The sequence below is a fragment of the Cryptotermes secundus genome, unplaced genomic scaffold (assembly GCF_002891405.2).
Source record: "Cryptotermes secundus unplaced genomic scaffold, Csec_1.0 scaffold1759, whole genome shotgun sequence".
Classification (NCBI taxonomy): domain Eukaryota; kingdom Metazoa; phylum Arthropoda; class Insecta; order Blattodea; family Kalotermitidae; genus Cryptotermes; species Cryptotermes secundus.
In genome coordinates, this window is record NW_019720605.1 from 244,243 (window position 1) to 259,853 (window position 15,611).

The following is a 15,611-nucleotide window of genomic DNA, read 5'->3' on the forward strand; positions in this document are numbered from 1 at the left end:
AGGCAGAGGAACCGGAAATTAGGTTTCGTCATAGAAGACCCGGGGATTTGCCAAAGGTACTAGACTTCACTGGTCCTCCGAGTGGAATCAACAGATCAGCTGCTCCCAACATAAATTCACAGTCCTCTCCTTTTTCCATTTTCATTCTGTTTTTCCAACAAATATTCCAGATCTTGGTGCAAGAAACCAATAGATATTTCCACCAATTTCTGGCACGCCAAGATGCTCCAGGCCCCTCTGTTCAACCCCCTGACGTTACAATTGAAGAAATATATAATTTTTTGGCAACAATAATTCAAATGGGCCACGACCAACGGGACACCCTCAAAGATTATTGGTCAAGAGATGAGCAATACAACACGCCATTCTACCGTAACACCATGGTACGAGACCGTTTCCTTCATATTTTGAGATTCCTACATTTTGAAAATAATGAAGCTCCTCCAAATCGAGATGACCCAGAGTATGATAGGCTCTGGAAAATTAGAAAAATTTTTGACAATCTGAACAACAAATTTTGTGAACTTTACAATCCAGCAGAGCGTCTTGCTGTTGATGAAGTCATAGTGTTATGCTAGCCTGAATTATCACAGGTAATGAGTCTTAGGTTCACCATTACTAGCCCGAGACAAAGCACGCATCAATGCAGTGGAAACATCCTGCATCGCCTTGAGGCTGGAATGCAGTGAGAAGTATGCCTTCATGATAGGCGGTGCCATAGCTCAAGCGGTTAGTCGCTGGCTTCCCACTGCAGCGGCCCTGGTTCGATCCTGGGTCTGGTCAAGTGGGATTTGTGGAAAAAGTGGCGCTGGGGCAGGTTTTCTCCGATTACTTCAGTTTCCCCTGCCAAGCTTCATTCCAACAACTGCTCCACGATCACCCTCACCTATCATCTGGGGCTACTACAATAGGCAAGAAGTGGCCGCAGTACAAGGGACTTAGTCCCACCACACTAGCAATAAAAAGAAATGCCTTCATGATCCCAGAAGACTGTGAGCATCACTTTCCTGCAGGATGGTGTCACCTTAAAATTTTTTTTTGGCAGGCGACACAGGATGTTTCCACTGCATTGACCCACACTTTGTCTCGGGCTGGTAATAATGAACCCAAGACTCATCACCTGTGACAATTCGGGCTAGCATATTGCGTCCGTCATGGTAGCACTTGAGATGCTGTGATGCCAGACCCATTCTTTGGATTTTGTGTTGTGGGGTCAGTATGCATGCCACCCATCATGCACAGACTTTGTGAAAACCTAACCTGTCATGCATTATGAGGTAGGCCATATCGTATGAACAACCAAAAGCAGTGGTTATAGTTACCCTTCTGTAGGGAAGTCACTGCCTGGTTCCAACAGCAGCCCAGAGAATTTTATGCTGCTGGTTTTCAGGGGCTTGTGAAACAATGGGACAAGTGCCTCAATGTACAGGGAGATTATGTTGAGAAATAAAAGCATTTTTCAAATCAGTACTCTCATTTGTTTAAGTTCTATATCCATTTGTAACTTACTTATTGGCTTACCTATGTATTAAAAAATTTTGGCCTGAAAACTTCTAGGAAAGGGGTAACATGTAAAGTGATAAAGGAGACGGAAGGGTAACATGAATATGAATCATAAGAAACTGGATAGTGTTTGTGTGCGGTCTACTGAGCTGGTTATGGAAATGTCTCAATGGTGGGCTTTTGCATGGCAGCACAGGACATACTAGCACCAGTCAAACAACTTGCCTCAAAATGTATCCATGAATATTGAGACATGTCTAGTTTCTTAAAGTCATCCAGAGTGAGTTCAGGTAAGTTCTTGTTAGAATGGATGATTGTGCGTGATCCGGTAGTTTGACTGATTATGACTACAGACATGGGAGCATCACAGGCCTCATAGTAGATACAGTTGTTGATACATATGTTATAAGCCTTGAAGTCATCCACAACAACACTGAAAGGAAAAAGATATATACCGAATACAGAGAAAGCACCATTAGAAATCCAAATACAAAGTAGTACACAGCTCAGAACTGATGTCATGATCCAGTAATTATATAACAGCTTGCTGCTTTGTATTTTCAACACAGTCAGTTCAACATTTGTCCTAAGTAACAAGCTATCCCGATCAAAGGGCAGAAGCCACAACTGCTTTGTCCCAACTTACCGTCCATACTCATCCTGTTACTTCTGTCAATATTGCAGGTCTGCAATTGACACAGCATTGTAAAATTATCAGAGAGAAAAATCAGTCCAGAAAATGTTTATAATAACCTTCCCTATGGTTATAAAAATCCTGAAACTCTGTTCTTTATGGTGTATGTATCTGCAAAAGATGTGCTTGTGTGTACATACATTATTTTTTGTACTGCCATTATAAATAGAAAACCAGAAATTAAGGGGTATATTTTCTTTCAAAAATACTGTAGATATTTTACATATTTTTATGCATACATTGGTCCTTACAGGAGCCAACTGCAAACTTCTCCTGCTCCACTCTTCCTCATCCTTGATTCTTCCTTGCCGTTTCAGAGGAAATTTACCATCAACTCACGGTGAACTCCATGCCATCAGACCCACACTGCATTCTCTCTGGTCACAACATGCACGGATGACTTCTCAGGAGCATCAGCTGCAGACAAGTTTTTAATGCAACTCCTTGATCCTTATAAGGGCCTTCTGCACTACTTTCCCAGTCCACTGTCCTCCAATCCCTACACTAACCCCTTCCACCAGTCCTTTTTCAAAGCAGCAATTCGCCAACCTACACACTTCCACCCTGAAGATGGAGGCAGCATATGCCTTATAATACAAAATATGTTAAGCAGGAATATGCGCTACTGAGTGTTTCAAAGACTGTAAATGGTAGTGTACTCACCTTAAATACTGCTTCTTGCTGAGTGTTCCAAGGAACTCACAAGGTGCCCCTAACTGCGACAGAACTGTGCAATTGTTTGAAGCATTACCACCCCGCTGCAATCGCACTGATACACACCTGGAAACAAAACATCCTACATGTTCTTTCCATTAAAATTTCTCTTTCTTAGCTGGTATCTAAAAATTCCCACAGGAGACTTTTGTGCATTATTTTATGATGCTGTTAGTACCTAGACCATACAGCACTGAATGGTGGGACATCTCATGACCTAAAGAACTATCCTGGCATTTGCCTTAGGAACTGAGGAACACCATGCAAACCCTCAGGCAGGACAGCTGCTGTCCCAGCCAAAATACAAGCCTAGTGTTGTTGCCACTGGAATAACCTGCTTGGTTTTGTATACCCAAAATGCAGTAGTAAGTCTTATAAAACAAAATTCAAGTTACCATCTGAGCACATCTTCTTTATTGCCTGAGTATTCTGTATATTACAGAGACCCTAACATTTTGGCCTTACAAGACCATAATCAGAGGGTACTTTATTGAAAGAAAATTTTACAATTGTTCATAAAATTTTGAAACCTTAAAATACCTGGAGTATAATTCCCTTTAACATTAGTCTTATGTTATGTTACAATACTGTGATGTAGATTATACTAAGTGCTGTGGAATTGACCTCACTGTTTTACTATACTGTCCGGAGCTGTCTCATACACGTTTCCCATTGGTGTCAATGAACGTGAAGCCCTGTGACCATGTCGTGGTACCTGGGTGAAGTGTTGAACTGTTCAGGTACTAGTGATCACCACGACCAATACCTAAACAGTAATATGAATTGCAAAGTTTTCTTTTAATAAGGTATCCCCACCCCCACGATGGTCTTGTAGTACTGAAACATGTCAGGGTCTCTGTAACACACTATCTACTGAGGCAGTAAACGAGACATACTTTGATAGTAACTTACATTTGAGTTTATACAGATAGTACATTTGGAAATGAATCCTATCAAAAGTCTTATAATCATTCCAGTTCAATTCTCACATCAATCCAGACTGTACTTTACATGTAACACATGAACGACACAGATGCTAGCAAGCAGGGTCACCTGAAAATAAATACAGGGAAAACTATTTTCATTATTGTGACAAAAGGATGCAGGAAAAATTCAAAATACAACAAAAGATAAATCATCTGTAAACATAGCAATGTACCAGTACTCTGAAATGAGAACACCAAAACCCTACAGATGCAAGTACAGAGTTTCACCGAAATATGAACACACAAAAAAATATGTTTATTATCTTGTTAAAATTATGCACAAAAAATTCAGACTACAAAGGGAGATAAATCCTTTATAAAGGTGCAGGGTTCCAGTACTTGGATATGAGAACACAGACACCCTATACATGCTAGCACGCAGTTTCACCTAAACATGAATACACTGATAGCTATGTTCATTATCTTGTTGAAAGATTGCAGAAAAATTCAGAACAAAGGGACACATAATATAACTTCAGCAAATGTAGCAAATTTGTAATACTTGGAAATGATCAATGGTAAATATCAAAATAATTTTCATAGCAAAATTAAGAGATTAGGTTTGGGAAATACTTGCCACTGTTCAGTTCAGAATATTTTCTACTTCCAGACTTGCTTTGAAGAAAATTAAAAATACTGATTAATTGAAACCTGATGCACTAAACTTCTCAAAAATCCAGTGGCACCTGAAATCAGCCATGAACTTCATTAAGGCACTAGTAAACACAATAAAATATAAAATTTCATACGCCAATGGCATTTTAATTAGTAGTTAATATTACTGCTGACTGAGCAATAAAGATGCCTGACACACAGCATTTAACCTGATACCATAATTAGTTACATCTGTAAATCAGCTCTGCAAAACTGATTTGCAGACGTTTCCCATACAAATGTACAAGAACAATAATTACTACTGTCTTACAGTGCTTGAGGTCAGTTTCTAATATCTGAAAAATACAAAATATATAAAGCTATTTTTATGTATTATTAAAAATATTACAGCAATCATTTGAAAGCTTCATATGAATTGATCAGCAACCCAGGTGGAAGATTCGGAGTCAAACAGTTCAATGATATGGAGAATCTGATATTGTGTAACACCTGGCAACACACTGTACTACAACTGTGATCCATAGTTCATAACTTTGACTGGGCATTACACACCTTAAGAACCTACCTCACGTCTGTATCTTCAACTGGGAATGTTTTTACCACATGGATGGAATCTAGACATGCCAATCCCACACACAACACTTTTCCATGTTCAGGACTTGCTGAACTTCCAACCCCAGGTATATGGCTTAATACACTACCACACACATCATGTATACTGCTCATCATGACTGTCAAATTAGTCTTCCAAGACGGTGTGTACCTCAGCCATTCATCAAATCATAAATCTGAAATAGAATATAATGCCTAAGCACTCATCATTTTTCTTGTTGTATTCTTTTGAAAACAAACGGCATCCATTCGTATTGTCTGGGGAAGCAAACCTAACCCAAACTCTTTGATTTGTTCAACGAATGCCATGTATATTAAACATACACACCTCTACGGTCCAGTACTCAAGTACTGTGCAAAAAGATTCAGTGCAGTTCCAGTTCTGACATACATGCTCTAAATATATTACTCTACTTCAGCATATCAACTTACAAACGACCCTCAACACTGTCTAAGGGTCTCTAGTTCTAAGTTCACGTCCTTGACACGTGTTGGGATATTCATATTCCTTCATGTCATACTCGATTACTTTTGTCATAAGCCGCACCCCATTTCACGTTATAATTGGCATTATTATTACTGTTATCATTTAAAACGTCATATACCATCCATATATTTCACACCGCACACTGTACACCTTTCCACTTGCTATTTCAGCCAGTTCACATACTTGCAGACCTTGCAGAGCAGCCCCGTGAAACTCCCATGTTATTGGTTGGCAATATGGCCGCCATGACACCTCTGTGAAATACTGCTGCCATCTATGTTCAGCTTACATGACTAAATTAAAAATGACCTCCAGGGTCGAGAGCACAATCGGTAAGAAGGTATGCTACCTTAGCAACTATTTTGAGTGCTCCCCCCGCCCCTCAAAATGCTTCTTTCGCTACTAGCAATAAATACTTTTAGATCTCCTGTACTGCAATCTCTCTTTCCTTCTGGCGTTCCTACTAATAACCTATATGCATTCCTCGCCTCCCCATTCGTAATACATGCCCTGCCAACCTCATCCTCCTCGACTAGTGATATTGAACACAGTTCAAAGTATTCATTTCCCCACCAACCTATTTCCATTTTGAACTGTGTTCAATTTCACTAGTCGAGGAGGTTGGCAGGGCATGTAGCACGAATGGGGAGGCGAGGACTGCATATAAGATATTAGTGGGAACGCCAGAAGGAAAGAGACTACTGGGAAGACGAAGGTGTAGGTGGGTGGACAATATTAAAATGTATCCTAGTGAGATACGATGGTATAGATTGGATTGGACTGATCTGGCCCAGAATAGGGACCAGTGGATGGCTCTTGTGAACATAGTAATGAACCTTTGGGTTCTACAAAAGACTGGAAAATTCTTGAGTGGCTGCACAATTGACAGGTTCTCAAGAAGGGCTCAGCTCCATAAGTAAGTTTAATGTCACTTCACCCATATCCTTTGGGTTGGATCTGTGTGAAGTTCTATTAAACTTTGTCCCCCACCCTTTCCAAAAAAAAAAAAGTAACAGCAGAATAAGAGCCTCTGCAGCTCTGGAGTACAAGAGATTAGGTTGCAAATTAATTATCTGGAGAAAGTTCGTCACCAGGCCTGGAAAGTCATAACCTTTCTTTCACATGAAACACCTCTTTAACCAAAAGCACTGAACATTGTGAACTGTGACATACATGGAATACTTGTAATTAGGAAAGCTGAAGGTGGGGAAACTTGAAAGAAAATTCTGTTTCAATCAGAGATACATATATTAAGTCTCATAATTTACACTTGAAAGCCACAAAGAACACAGTTTTCCGGTTACATTTAAGTATTATAAATCATATATTGTAAGAAACAATACTCATGTTCCAATTTATTATTTTCATTAGAATGATGGAATTCGAGAATGTGAAATACACCCGTCAACCAGATTAAGACTGCATTTAATGATATAAGAAACTCTGATATATTCATCTTCACCAGTTCAGGACTGGGCAGAACAATATAGCAGAAATAATAACATATCTTAAAGAAATATAATGAATACTGAAAATCTGGTATCTGTTCACATTCCAGTTCAGTAATGGAAAGGTTTACATGGCAAAAGTAACACACCTTACAAAATAATGTAATGAATACTGACAATCTGTTATATATTCATCTTCCAGTTCAGTATTGAATAGGATTAGATAGCAAAAATTAGTAATATATGTTAAAGAAATGCAAGTACTATTGAAAATCTTATGTTCATGTTCACCAGTCCAGTACAGGTAGCATTATATGGCAAAAGCAAGAGAAGGAATACACTGTTACGAGCCCCACGCTCCGGCCGAAACTACGTTGGGAAAGCCTCGGGGATCTGGCAACACTGCCTTGGAAGACGCTAGGCAGCCCTGTATCCGCGGCCCACACCCAACCTGCCAGCGGTGGCGGGGGGCTAGCGGTAGCCAGAGGAGGCAGTGGTTAACGAGGCATTAGAGAGAGAGGTAGTGGAGGCTCCTAGGGGAGCGACGACGCCGCAGCACAAGGAACCGCAGGAGCAGCCGGCCGGGAGTTGTGGGCGCCCCGAAGTGCCCTACCTTGGAGGAAATAAAGGGGGGGTTTCGAACTTGGGCCAAAGGGCGGTAAGTAACGGAATACGGGCTTACCGAGGTGCTTGACCCCACTCAGGTAGGGGGAGGCCCTTACCTTGCCGAAGTAACTTCCACCGAATCAAAAAAAGGGATACGGCGGAACGGAAGAGTTTGGGCCCCTCCGGAATGAACTGGGGTAGTGAGGACCTTCCACTAGGTCCACTGTATTTTATTTATATTATACCAGCAATAAACGCAATTGTATTATGTGTAAACTGAGACGGGCAGTAATGGCCTACCCGGCCCTTAAGATCCCCCACCCCCGTAGCAAACAATTCGTAACAGTGGCGCCCGAACAGGGACTTGATTAGATTAGGTTTATTTCGATTTGACTAAGTAAATAATTTTGAGGACAACTGTTTCAGAGCATAACGTGGATGAGCTTGGTAGAGGCGAACGCCGTGGCTCCATAGGAGGGACCAGTTCAACGGGGCAAGTGTCCGGTGGACGAGGTGCCTTGTTTTTTCTCGATAGTAGAGTACAGTCAAAGTAAGTAGCTTGTTAATAGAATGGCAATGGCTAGTCCGTTGGGGGGGGGGGCCCTTCGGGTTATGACGTCATATAGTACGGCGTGGATTCGTAAGCTACGGAAATCAGATTTGGAATGGGAACTGGCCCGTATAAACCTGTCAACAGAAGGCGCTCGGGAAGAATTACGAAGGAGGCTTACCGAGTATGTAAGGGCCCATCCCGAACAGTATATTAGGGTAAATTGGATTTTTCAGTTGGACGAAGTTACATTGAAAGCCGAGCTGGAGGATTGCGGGTTGGATGTAACTGGGTCTAAAGAGGATTTAACACTCCGCTTATTCCAGTATGTTCGCGACCATCCAGAGGAGTTTTTAAAATTTCCTTCCGATTTAGGGGAAATAAGTCAGGGGGTTGAAGGCCGCAGACCTCTCCCATTAGACACCGTCTGGAAATTGGGCTTGAAATTTACGCCGGACGATAGTGTGCATACCTTCTTTGAAAGGCTGGGAGAATTGAAATTAGCATATGACGTCAGTGATGAATCTATGGTACGCGCGGTACCCGTGCTACTGAAAGGTCAAGCTGTATTGTGGTTTCGAAATAATCAGAGTACTTGGGATACCTGGGAAGATTTCCTTATTAATTTTAAGGATAGGTATCTCCCCGCAGAGATAGATGATGTCCTTACGGAGGAAATTCGGGTGAGGACCCAAGGGGCCGACGAATCAGTCGCTGATTATGTAACCGCCATTAGGACGTTAATGAGACGCCTCACTAAAGCGCCGACCCCTGCAGAACAACTGCGATTGTTGATGAAGAATCTCCGTCCAGAAGTGCGATTGTATATACGAGATTGTGACGTAAATTCGTTTGCGGAACTATTGGCTATGGGTAAACAGTATGAACAGTATAAGCGGGAAAAGGAAAGGTTTAGGCCTCCGCCCGATATCGCTCAAGCTTTGATCCCCGAAGTAGCGTACCGACCTAAGAAGTCGGGAACAGTGAAAAAACTGACGCTTTTGAATTCGGCTACGAAGCCTGATTCGAAAGGCAAAGACAGGCAGGCTGGGAGGCAGACTTCCACTCCACTGGCCAGCCGGACTAAGACGTGTTGGAATTGTAATAAACCTGGCCATTTCTTTTCGCAGTGTAAGCAGAGTAAGAGGACATTCTGTCATATATGTGGGAGGCCGGACACAATAGCGGCGACGTGTGGCTGTCAAAGGCCGAGGACAACTGGGAGGAACAGAAGTCAACAGGATTCAGCTGCGTCCTCTCCGCAGCGGGTGGGGACTCTGTCCCGAAAGACAAGGGAGTATCACAGAAGGGACGGGGACGCTACAGGTATGCGAACCATCCATGTTCCTTCGGAACACAGGTGTTATGTGCAGCTATCGGTGTACGATTACCCTCTGTTGGGCATGGTGGACACGGGGGCTGATAAGTCATATATGGGGGCAGGGCTTTCCGTTTGTGTCAGTCGTTGGATATTCCTGTCAATAATTATGCTAAACCCCAGTATGTCCAGCTAGCGGATCAGTCCACAGCGAAAGTAACTGGGTCCGTAGAGATACCGATACAGCTACAGGGAAAGGCCCATTTAATTACTTGCCTTATCCTCCCTAATCTGTGTGTTGATGTGATTGTTGGATTAGACTCTCTGTCCAGGTTAGGCTTGGTACTTAATCCCGCTGAAAGGACTTGGTATTATCAGTCTTGCCCAGAAGAGCTTTTTCCGTTTGTGGAAGACGACACGGTCGAGCGTTCAATGGCTACCTGGAACTATGCGGGAGATACCGTTGCCAGTCTGACGGAGTTATCTCATTACCAGCGGACGAAGTTAGTCACCTTCCTGAACTCTGAATTACCCCGGTTTGATAAAGTTGCAGGACGTACCTCAGTTATTCAGCATACAATTGAGACGGGAGACGCGGAACCGGTGAAGCAACGATACTATCCGGTTACGCCAGTGATTCAGCAAGCAATCAATGCGGAGATCGATAAACTATTGCGGGAAGGAACCATAGAGCCCTCGACATCGGCCTGGTCCTCTCCGATAGTTATGGTGAAGAAGCCTGGAGGTGACTATAGAATGTGTTTAGATTTGCGAAAAGTCAATACCGTCACAAAGAGGGACTCGTATCCATTACCGTATATTGATGACATCCTACGTAAGTTGCGTTCAGCCAACTTTATTAGTACAATTGACCTTAAAAATGGGTATTGGCAGGTCCCACTGGAGCCTTCCAGTAGGGAGAAAACCGCTTTTACTGTGCCCGGTCGAGGGTTATTCCAGTTTGTGGTCATGCCGTTTGGATTGTGCAATGCACCGGCGACCTTTCAGAGGCTGTTGGACACGGTGCTTAAAGAAGAAATGGGGGATCGGTGTGGTTGCTATTTAGACGACATTGTAGTGGTTAGCGAAGTCTTTTCCGAGCATTTAAAGGTGTTACGGAAGGTCTTCCATAAATTGCGGGCAGCGGGGTTAAGGATTAATAAGGAAAAATCTCAATTTTGTAGATCTGAATTAAAGTATTTAGGTCATGTGGTTACTGCTGCGGGGATCGCCATGGATCCCGAAAAAGTATCCACTGTAGTGAATTACCCCGCTCCCCGGAATGTGAGAGAACTCAAGTCCTTCCTAGGTCTGGTATCCTGGTATCGGAAATATGTCCCCAATTTTGCAGACGTCGCCACCCCTTTGACGGGATTATTGAAAAAAAAATCGAAACTGGAACTGGTCAGAAGAATGCCAAAATGCTTTTGACGAGTTAAAGTTGAAACTGATCTCAGCCCCAATCCTCGCTTGTCCAGATTTCAGCCAACCCATGACATTGCAGACCGACGCCAGTTTCTCCGGATTGGGTGCCGTTTTGACGCAAGGCGACGATGGAGCGGAAAAGGTAATTGCTTACGCCAGTCGCGCGCTCTCGGAAGCCGAAAAGAAGTATTCCGTAACTGAGAAGGAATTGTTGGCTGCCTTATGGGCCATCAGGAAGTTTCGCCCTTACTTAGAGGGGTACCACTTCATTTTGTGTACCGACCACTACGCTCTGAAATGGATAAATAGCCTGAAAAATCCTTCGGGAAGGCTAGCCCGTTGGTCGTTAGAGCTGCAGGACTACAGCTTTGCGGTTGTGCATCGTAAGGGCACGCTTCATCAGGTTCCCGATGCGCTATCTAGGATTAATGCCCTAGGAGCTCCTATAGCGGATGAAACCCTGATGGATTTTGAGAACCCCCACGATGAGTGGTATGTGGGTAGGCGGCAGCAGGTCCAACAAGAACCGGACAAATGGCCTGACTGGCGAGTAGAAGGAAATCGGCTGTATCATCTTAAGTTAGACCAACTGGGAGAAGTGATTGATGGAACAACGACCAGGTGGAAATTAGTAGTTCCACAAGACTTCCGAGAGAAGATATTGTAGCGTATTTGGGCGTATATCGCTACAAATAAGTTCACGCCGTCTTCTGGTATGGCGAGTTTATTTCTTCGCTCGTTTACACACTTTACAACCATCTGCACTTGCAGTGCTACAATCACTGCTCACAATATTCCGGCGAGACTGACTCCTTAGACGGATATTCCAAACTGACTTCTTAGACGGGCGATCCGAAGCTTTCTTCTTCGAAGACTATTCCGCGACTTTCTTCTTCGAAGACTATTCCGAGACTCAAGGCTTCGTGTCGAAGCTGGGCTATTTATAACCTTGCCCGCGGTTAGGCAACGAACCCTTTGTTATAACAGTGGAAACGTCGCTTTGTTGGCTCCGCGTTTCCTACGCAATAACCCATTGTTATCGCATTGTCTCTGTGGGAACCTTCGCGTATTCTCGTAACCGTGGAGATTCGATGTTCTCGATACAACGGCTCACTGTTGGGATTACAGTATCGCTATTGTTACTTCTTATGCAACGGTCCATTCTAGCGTTTCCCTATAAGTTACTCCTCTGGTTTGCCGACACGTTACAATATTTAATGAGAACCACGATTTGCCGACAGCAGGACACCTGGGCATAATTAAGACGTTTCTGCGGATTGCCCAGGCTTACTTTTGGCCAGGGCTATTTAGGGACGTTGTTCGGTACGTTAAGTCCTGCGACGTTTGTCAAGCACATAAGGTGGAACAGCAGGTGCCTCGGGGCCAAATGGGATGTAGAAAGCAAGACGGTCCTTGGGTGACCGTTACGTGCGATATATTAGGCCCTTATCCAAGAACTAAAAAGGGTCATCGTTATATAGTCGTGTTCCAGGATTCCTTCACGAAATGGGTCGAATGTAAACCCCTCAGAGCTGCCACTACTAAAGCAGTCTTGGAAGCTTTTCAGGAGCAAGTTATATTACGTTGGGGGTTACCAAGAGTGCTATTGAGTGATAACGGTCCGCAATATGTGAGTAAGCTCATGGGCACAGTCGCTGAGACCTACGGTATATCCCAGACGTTTACTCCTTATTATTGCCCTCAGGCCAATCCTACTGAACGGGTAAATAGAGTAATTAAAACAATGATTTCTTCCTATTTAGGACAACATCACAACGACTGGAATCTCTATTTACGAGAATTTGCGTATGCCCTGAATACCGCCGTGCATTCGGCAACGGACTATACGCCGGCCTACCTGAACCTGGACAGAGAGCTGAAACTGCCTAGCGTGATGGACGCTTCGGAAGGATCTCCGGAGCTGGACCCTACTCTTCCACAGGAATGGGCTGAAAAAATTTCGGCGCTTCGAGACATATATCTCTTGGTACGAGATAACTTAGAAGAAGCGTATGAGAAAGCGAGTCGCCGATAAAACTTGCGACGTAGGGACTCGGTATTTAAGGTAGGAGATTCCGTACTAAGAAAAAACTATGCCTCGCGCTCAGCGGGCGAAAAGGTTACCGCCGGTTTATTGCCTAAGTATCTTGGTCCTTATACAGTTAAAAGACGAATTTCGGCCGTAACGTATGGGCTAGAATCCAGAAATGGCAAGGCCTTAGGCCGATGGCGTATTAAAGACTTAAAGCCCTACCATGGTAGATTATAGGATGACCGCGGGCTTTGTCAGAAATCCTGTGAGTAAGAAGTCAGAGAACTGACCCTCGTAAAAGGAAGAGAAAGGAGGGGGATATGTCGACACGCTCGCGCGCAGGGGGAACCCATATGGGAGTATTGTTGCAGGAGTAGTGGTGAACGTAGAGGGTAGAAAGTAGAGACTAAAGAGTGGTGTTGAACGTAGTGGGTAGAAAGTAGAGAGTAAAGAGTAGTGTTGAATGTAGAGGGTAGAAAGTAGAGAGAACAGAGGTGCCGTAGCTACCGCAATTGTAACGGGAACCCGCTAAGAAATGTATTGTGACATGTTGACCCCTACCTCCCCATCTGCACGTAGCGGTAACGTAACGCTCGCGTAATAGGCGAGTAATCACCCCGCATCCTGGCAGCTATGCGCGGTGACGTCACGAGCGGAGCCGAAGAGAGCCGAGCGGAGCCGAAGATAGCCGAGCCCCCGCAACCTGGTAACTATGCAAGGCGAGTCAACAGCGGTGACGTAACAGAATGACGTGGCACTCATTACGCAACAAGCAAGCACTGCAGCTATATAAGTGAGCTGCACAGTGGATGCGAGTCAGTTATAAAGTAACAGTCGCCGAGTCGAAACATAGCGGCCTGCGAGTGTGCGATACTTAAGAAGTCAGCGAGCGGAAGACATTTCGTGTGCTTTCCAGACATAGTGAGTGCTGTAGTACAGTTATACTCGGAGTGTGTAATTCAGGGAGACTGGTATAGCTCCCGCGTTATTAATACTTGAAGACTCTTGAAGACAGTGTTAAGAGATTGTGTTGTAGGGTTTGTAAAGAGTGGAAACCCGTAACATTGTTATAATCAATTGTAGCCGATAGTTGTAGATTGTTGAATAAACCAATTAACGATCTCTACGACGTCTTCAGTAACGAAACACGTTACAGTATATACGAAATTAACCTTGCGACTATATAGAGATGACATCGAGGCTGCAGGGATAGGGCCTCATGGAGTTAATTTAAGTTAATTTAAGGGCTAGTCCAAGGAAAATCCATGGTTAATGGCAGCAGCCATTCTGTAGCTGGATATTGATATAATTTCCGATGTATGCATACACACATATTTGCGAAGGTTTCTTTGGTTGTTTTGTACCACTATTGATGTGACTTCCGATGTATGCATACACACATATTTGCGAAGGTTTCTTTGGCTGTTTTGTGCCACTATTGATGTGACTTCCGATGTATGCATACACACATATTTGTGAAAGTTTAGTTGACCGTTTAGTACCGCTATGAAAGGTGTGACATCGGGGGAGTTCGCTCCAGAAACTCCCACGTTCAAAGAACAGGAGGCAGAGGACGCAAAAAAAATAATATATTTTCAGTTGTAAGACATAATCTTGGTGTCTTATATCCAATTATGTATTGTATCAGCTAGGAAACTCTTATGTTCAAGCGTATTTCTAATGTATAGACCTTCCCAGGACTGTACCCCTGGGTAAGGAAGCAACACGTTATGTAAATTACCCTGCAGAAACATTTGTTAAGGTACCGTAAGAAGGTCCTGAGATGTGTAGTAATCTATAGGTATAAGTAATAAGAGAGAGTACATATGTTGTCTACTAATCATCCACGCAGGTGACTGGTGGGGAATAAAGGCGGGACATACTGTATATTATGTTATGTGAGCCCGCCTAAGCAATTGTATGCTTGTAGCAGAGTTATTGGAGGGTAAATCTACTAGGAAGTGGGTGAAACTTGTAATTCTGAGGACTTAAACTTTTCCAATGCCTTATGCCTGGATTTATACTTTTAATTTGGCTAAGAAGGGTACTGGTAAGCCCGAGTAATAGGAAATTTTGTCCCGCTACGTGGCCCAAAATTTCATCCTAGGGAGGGAAGAGTGTTACGAGCCCTACGCTCCGGCCGAAACTACGTTGGGAAAGCCTCGGGGATCTGACAACACTGCCTTGGAATACGCTAGGCAGCCCTGTATCCGCGGCCCACACACAACCTGCCAGCGGTGGCGGGGGACTAGCAGGAGGGAACGTGCTAGCGGTAGCCAGAGGAGGCAGTGGTTAACGAGGCTTTGGAGAGAGAGGTGGTGGAGGCTCCTAGGGGAGCGACGACGCCGCAGTACAAGGAACCGCAGGAGCAGCCGGCCGGGAGTTGTGGGCGCCCCGAAGGGCTCTACCTTGGAGGAAATAAAGGGTGGGTTTCGAACTTGGGCCAAAGGGCGGTAAGTAACGGAATACGGGCTTACCGAGCTGCTTGACCCCACTCAGGTAGGGGGAGGCCCCTACCTTGCCGAAGTAACTTCCACCAAATCAAAAAAAGGGATACGGCGGAACGGAAGAATTTGGGCCCCTCCGGAGTGAACTGGGGTAGTGAGGACCTTCCACTAGGT

At 44.0% G+C, this 15,611-nt stretch overlaps 2 protein-coding genes across 10 annotated transcripts in view; one reads left to right on the forward strand and one right to left on the reverse strand.

Moving 5' to 3' along the window:
• The window catches only part of LOC111870634 (ketohexokinase), a 15,870-nt gene extending 10,040 nt beyond the window's left edge, over positions 1-5,830 (reverse strand). For 7 of the 9 annotated variants that reach the window (XM_033753997.1, XM_033753996.1, XM_023863093.2 and 4 more), the window contains exons 1-4: positions 5,453-5,830; positions 5,078-5,300; positions 2,861-2,977; positions 1,729-1,936 (exon numbers count right to left, since the gene is read on the reverse strand). In XM_033753997.1, coding sequence (XP_033609888.1) covers positions 1,729-1,936; positions 2,861-2,977; positions 5,078-5,241 — 489 coding nt within the window. In that variant the 5' untranslated portion in view covers positions 5,242-5,300; positions 5,453-5,830. Of the gene's footprint in view, positions 1-1,728; positions 1,937-2,448; positions 2,611-2,860; positions 2,978-5,077; positions 5,301-5,452 lie in introns of those variants that run through there. The other 2 variants (XM_023863100.2, XM_033753998.1) reach the window with 2 other exon arrangements.
• A 2,447-nt stretch (positions 5,831-8,277) lies between these two features.
• On the forward strand, positions 8,278-13,567 carry LOC111870582. The gene is made up of 2 exons (XM_023862984.2): positions 8,278-9,541; positions 12,722-13,567. Exons 1-2 carry the CDS (start codon positions 8,278-8,280, stop codon positions 12,991-12,993), a joined length of 1,536 nt encoding a protein of 511 aa, XP_023718752.1. The 3' UTR covers positions 12,994-13,567.
• Positions 13,568-15,611: the final 2,044 nt, after the last annotated feature.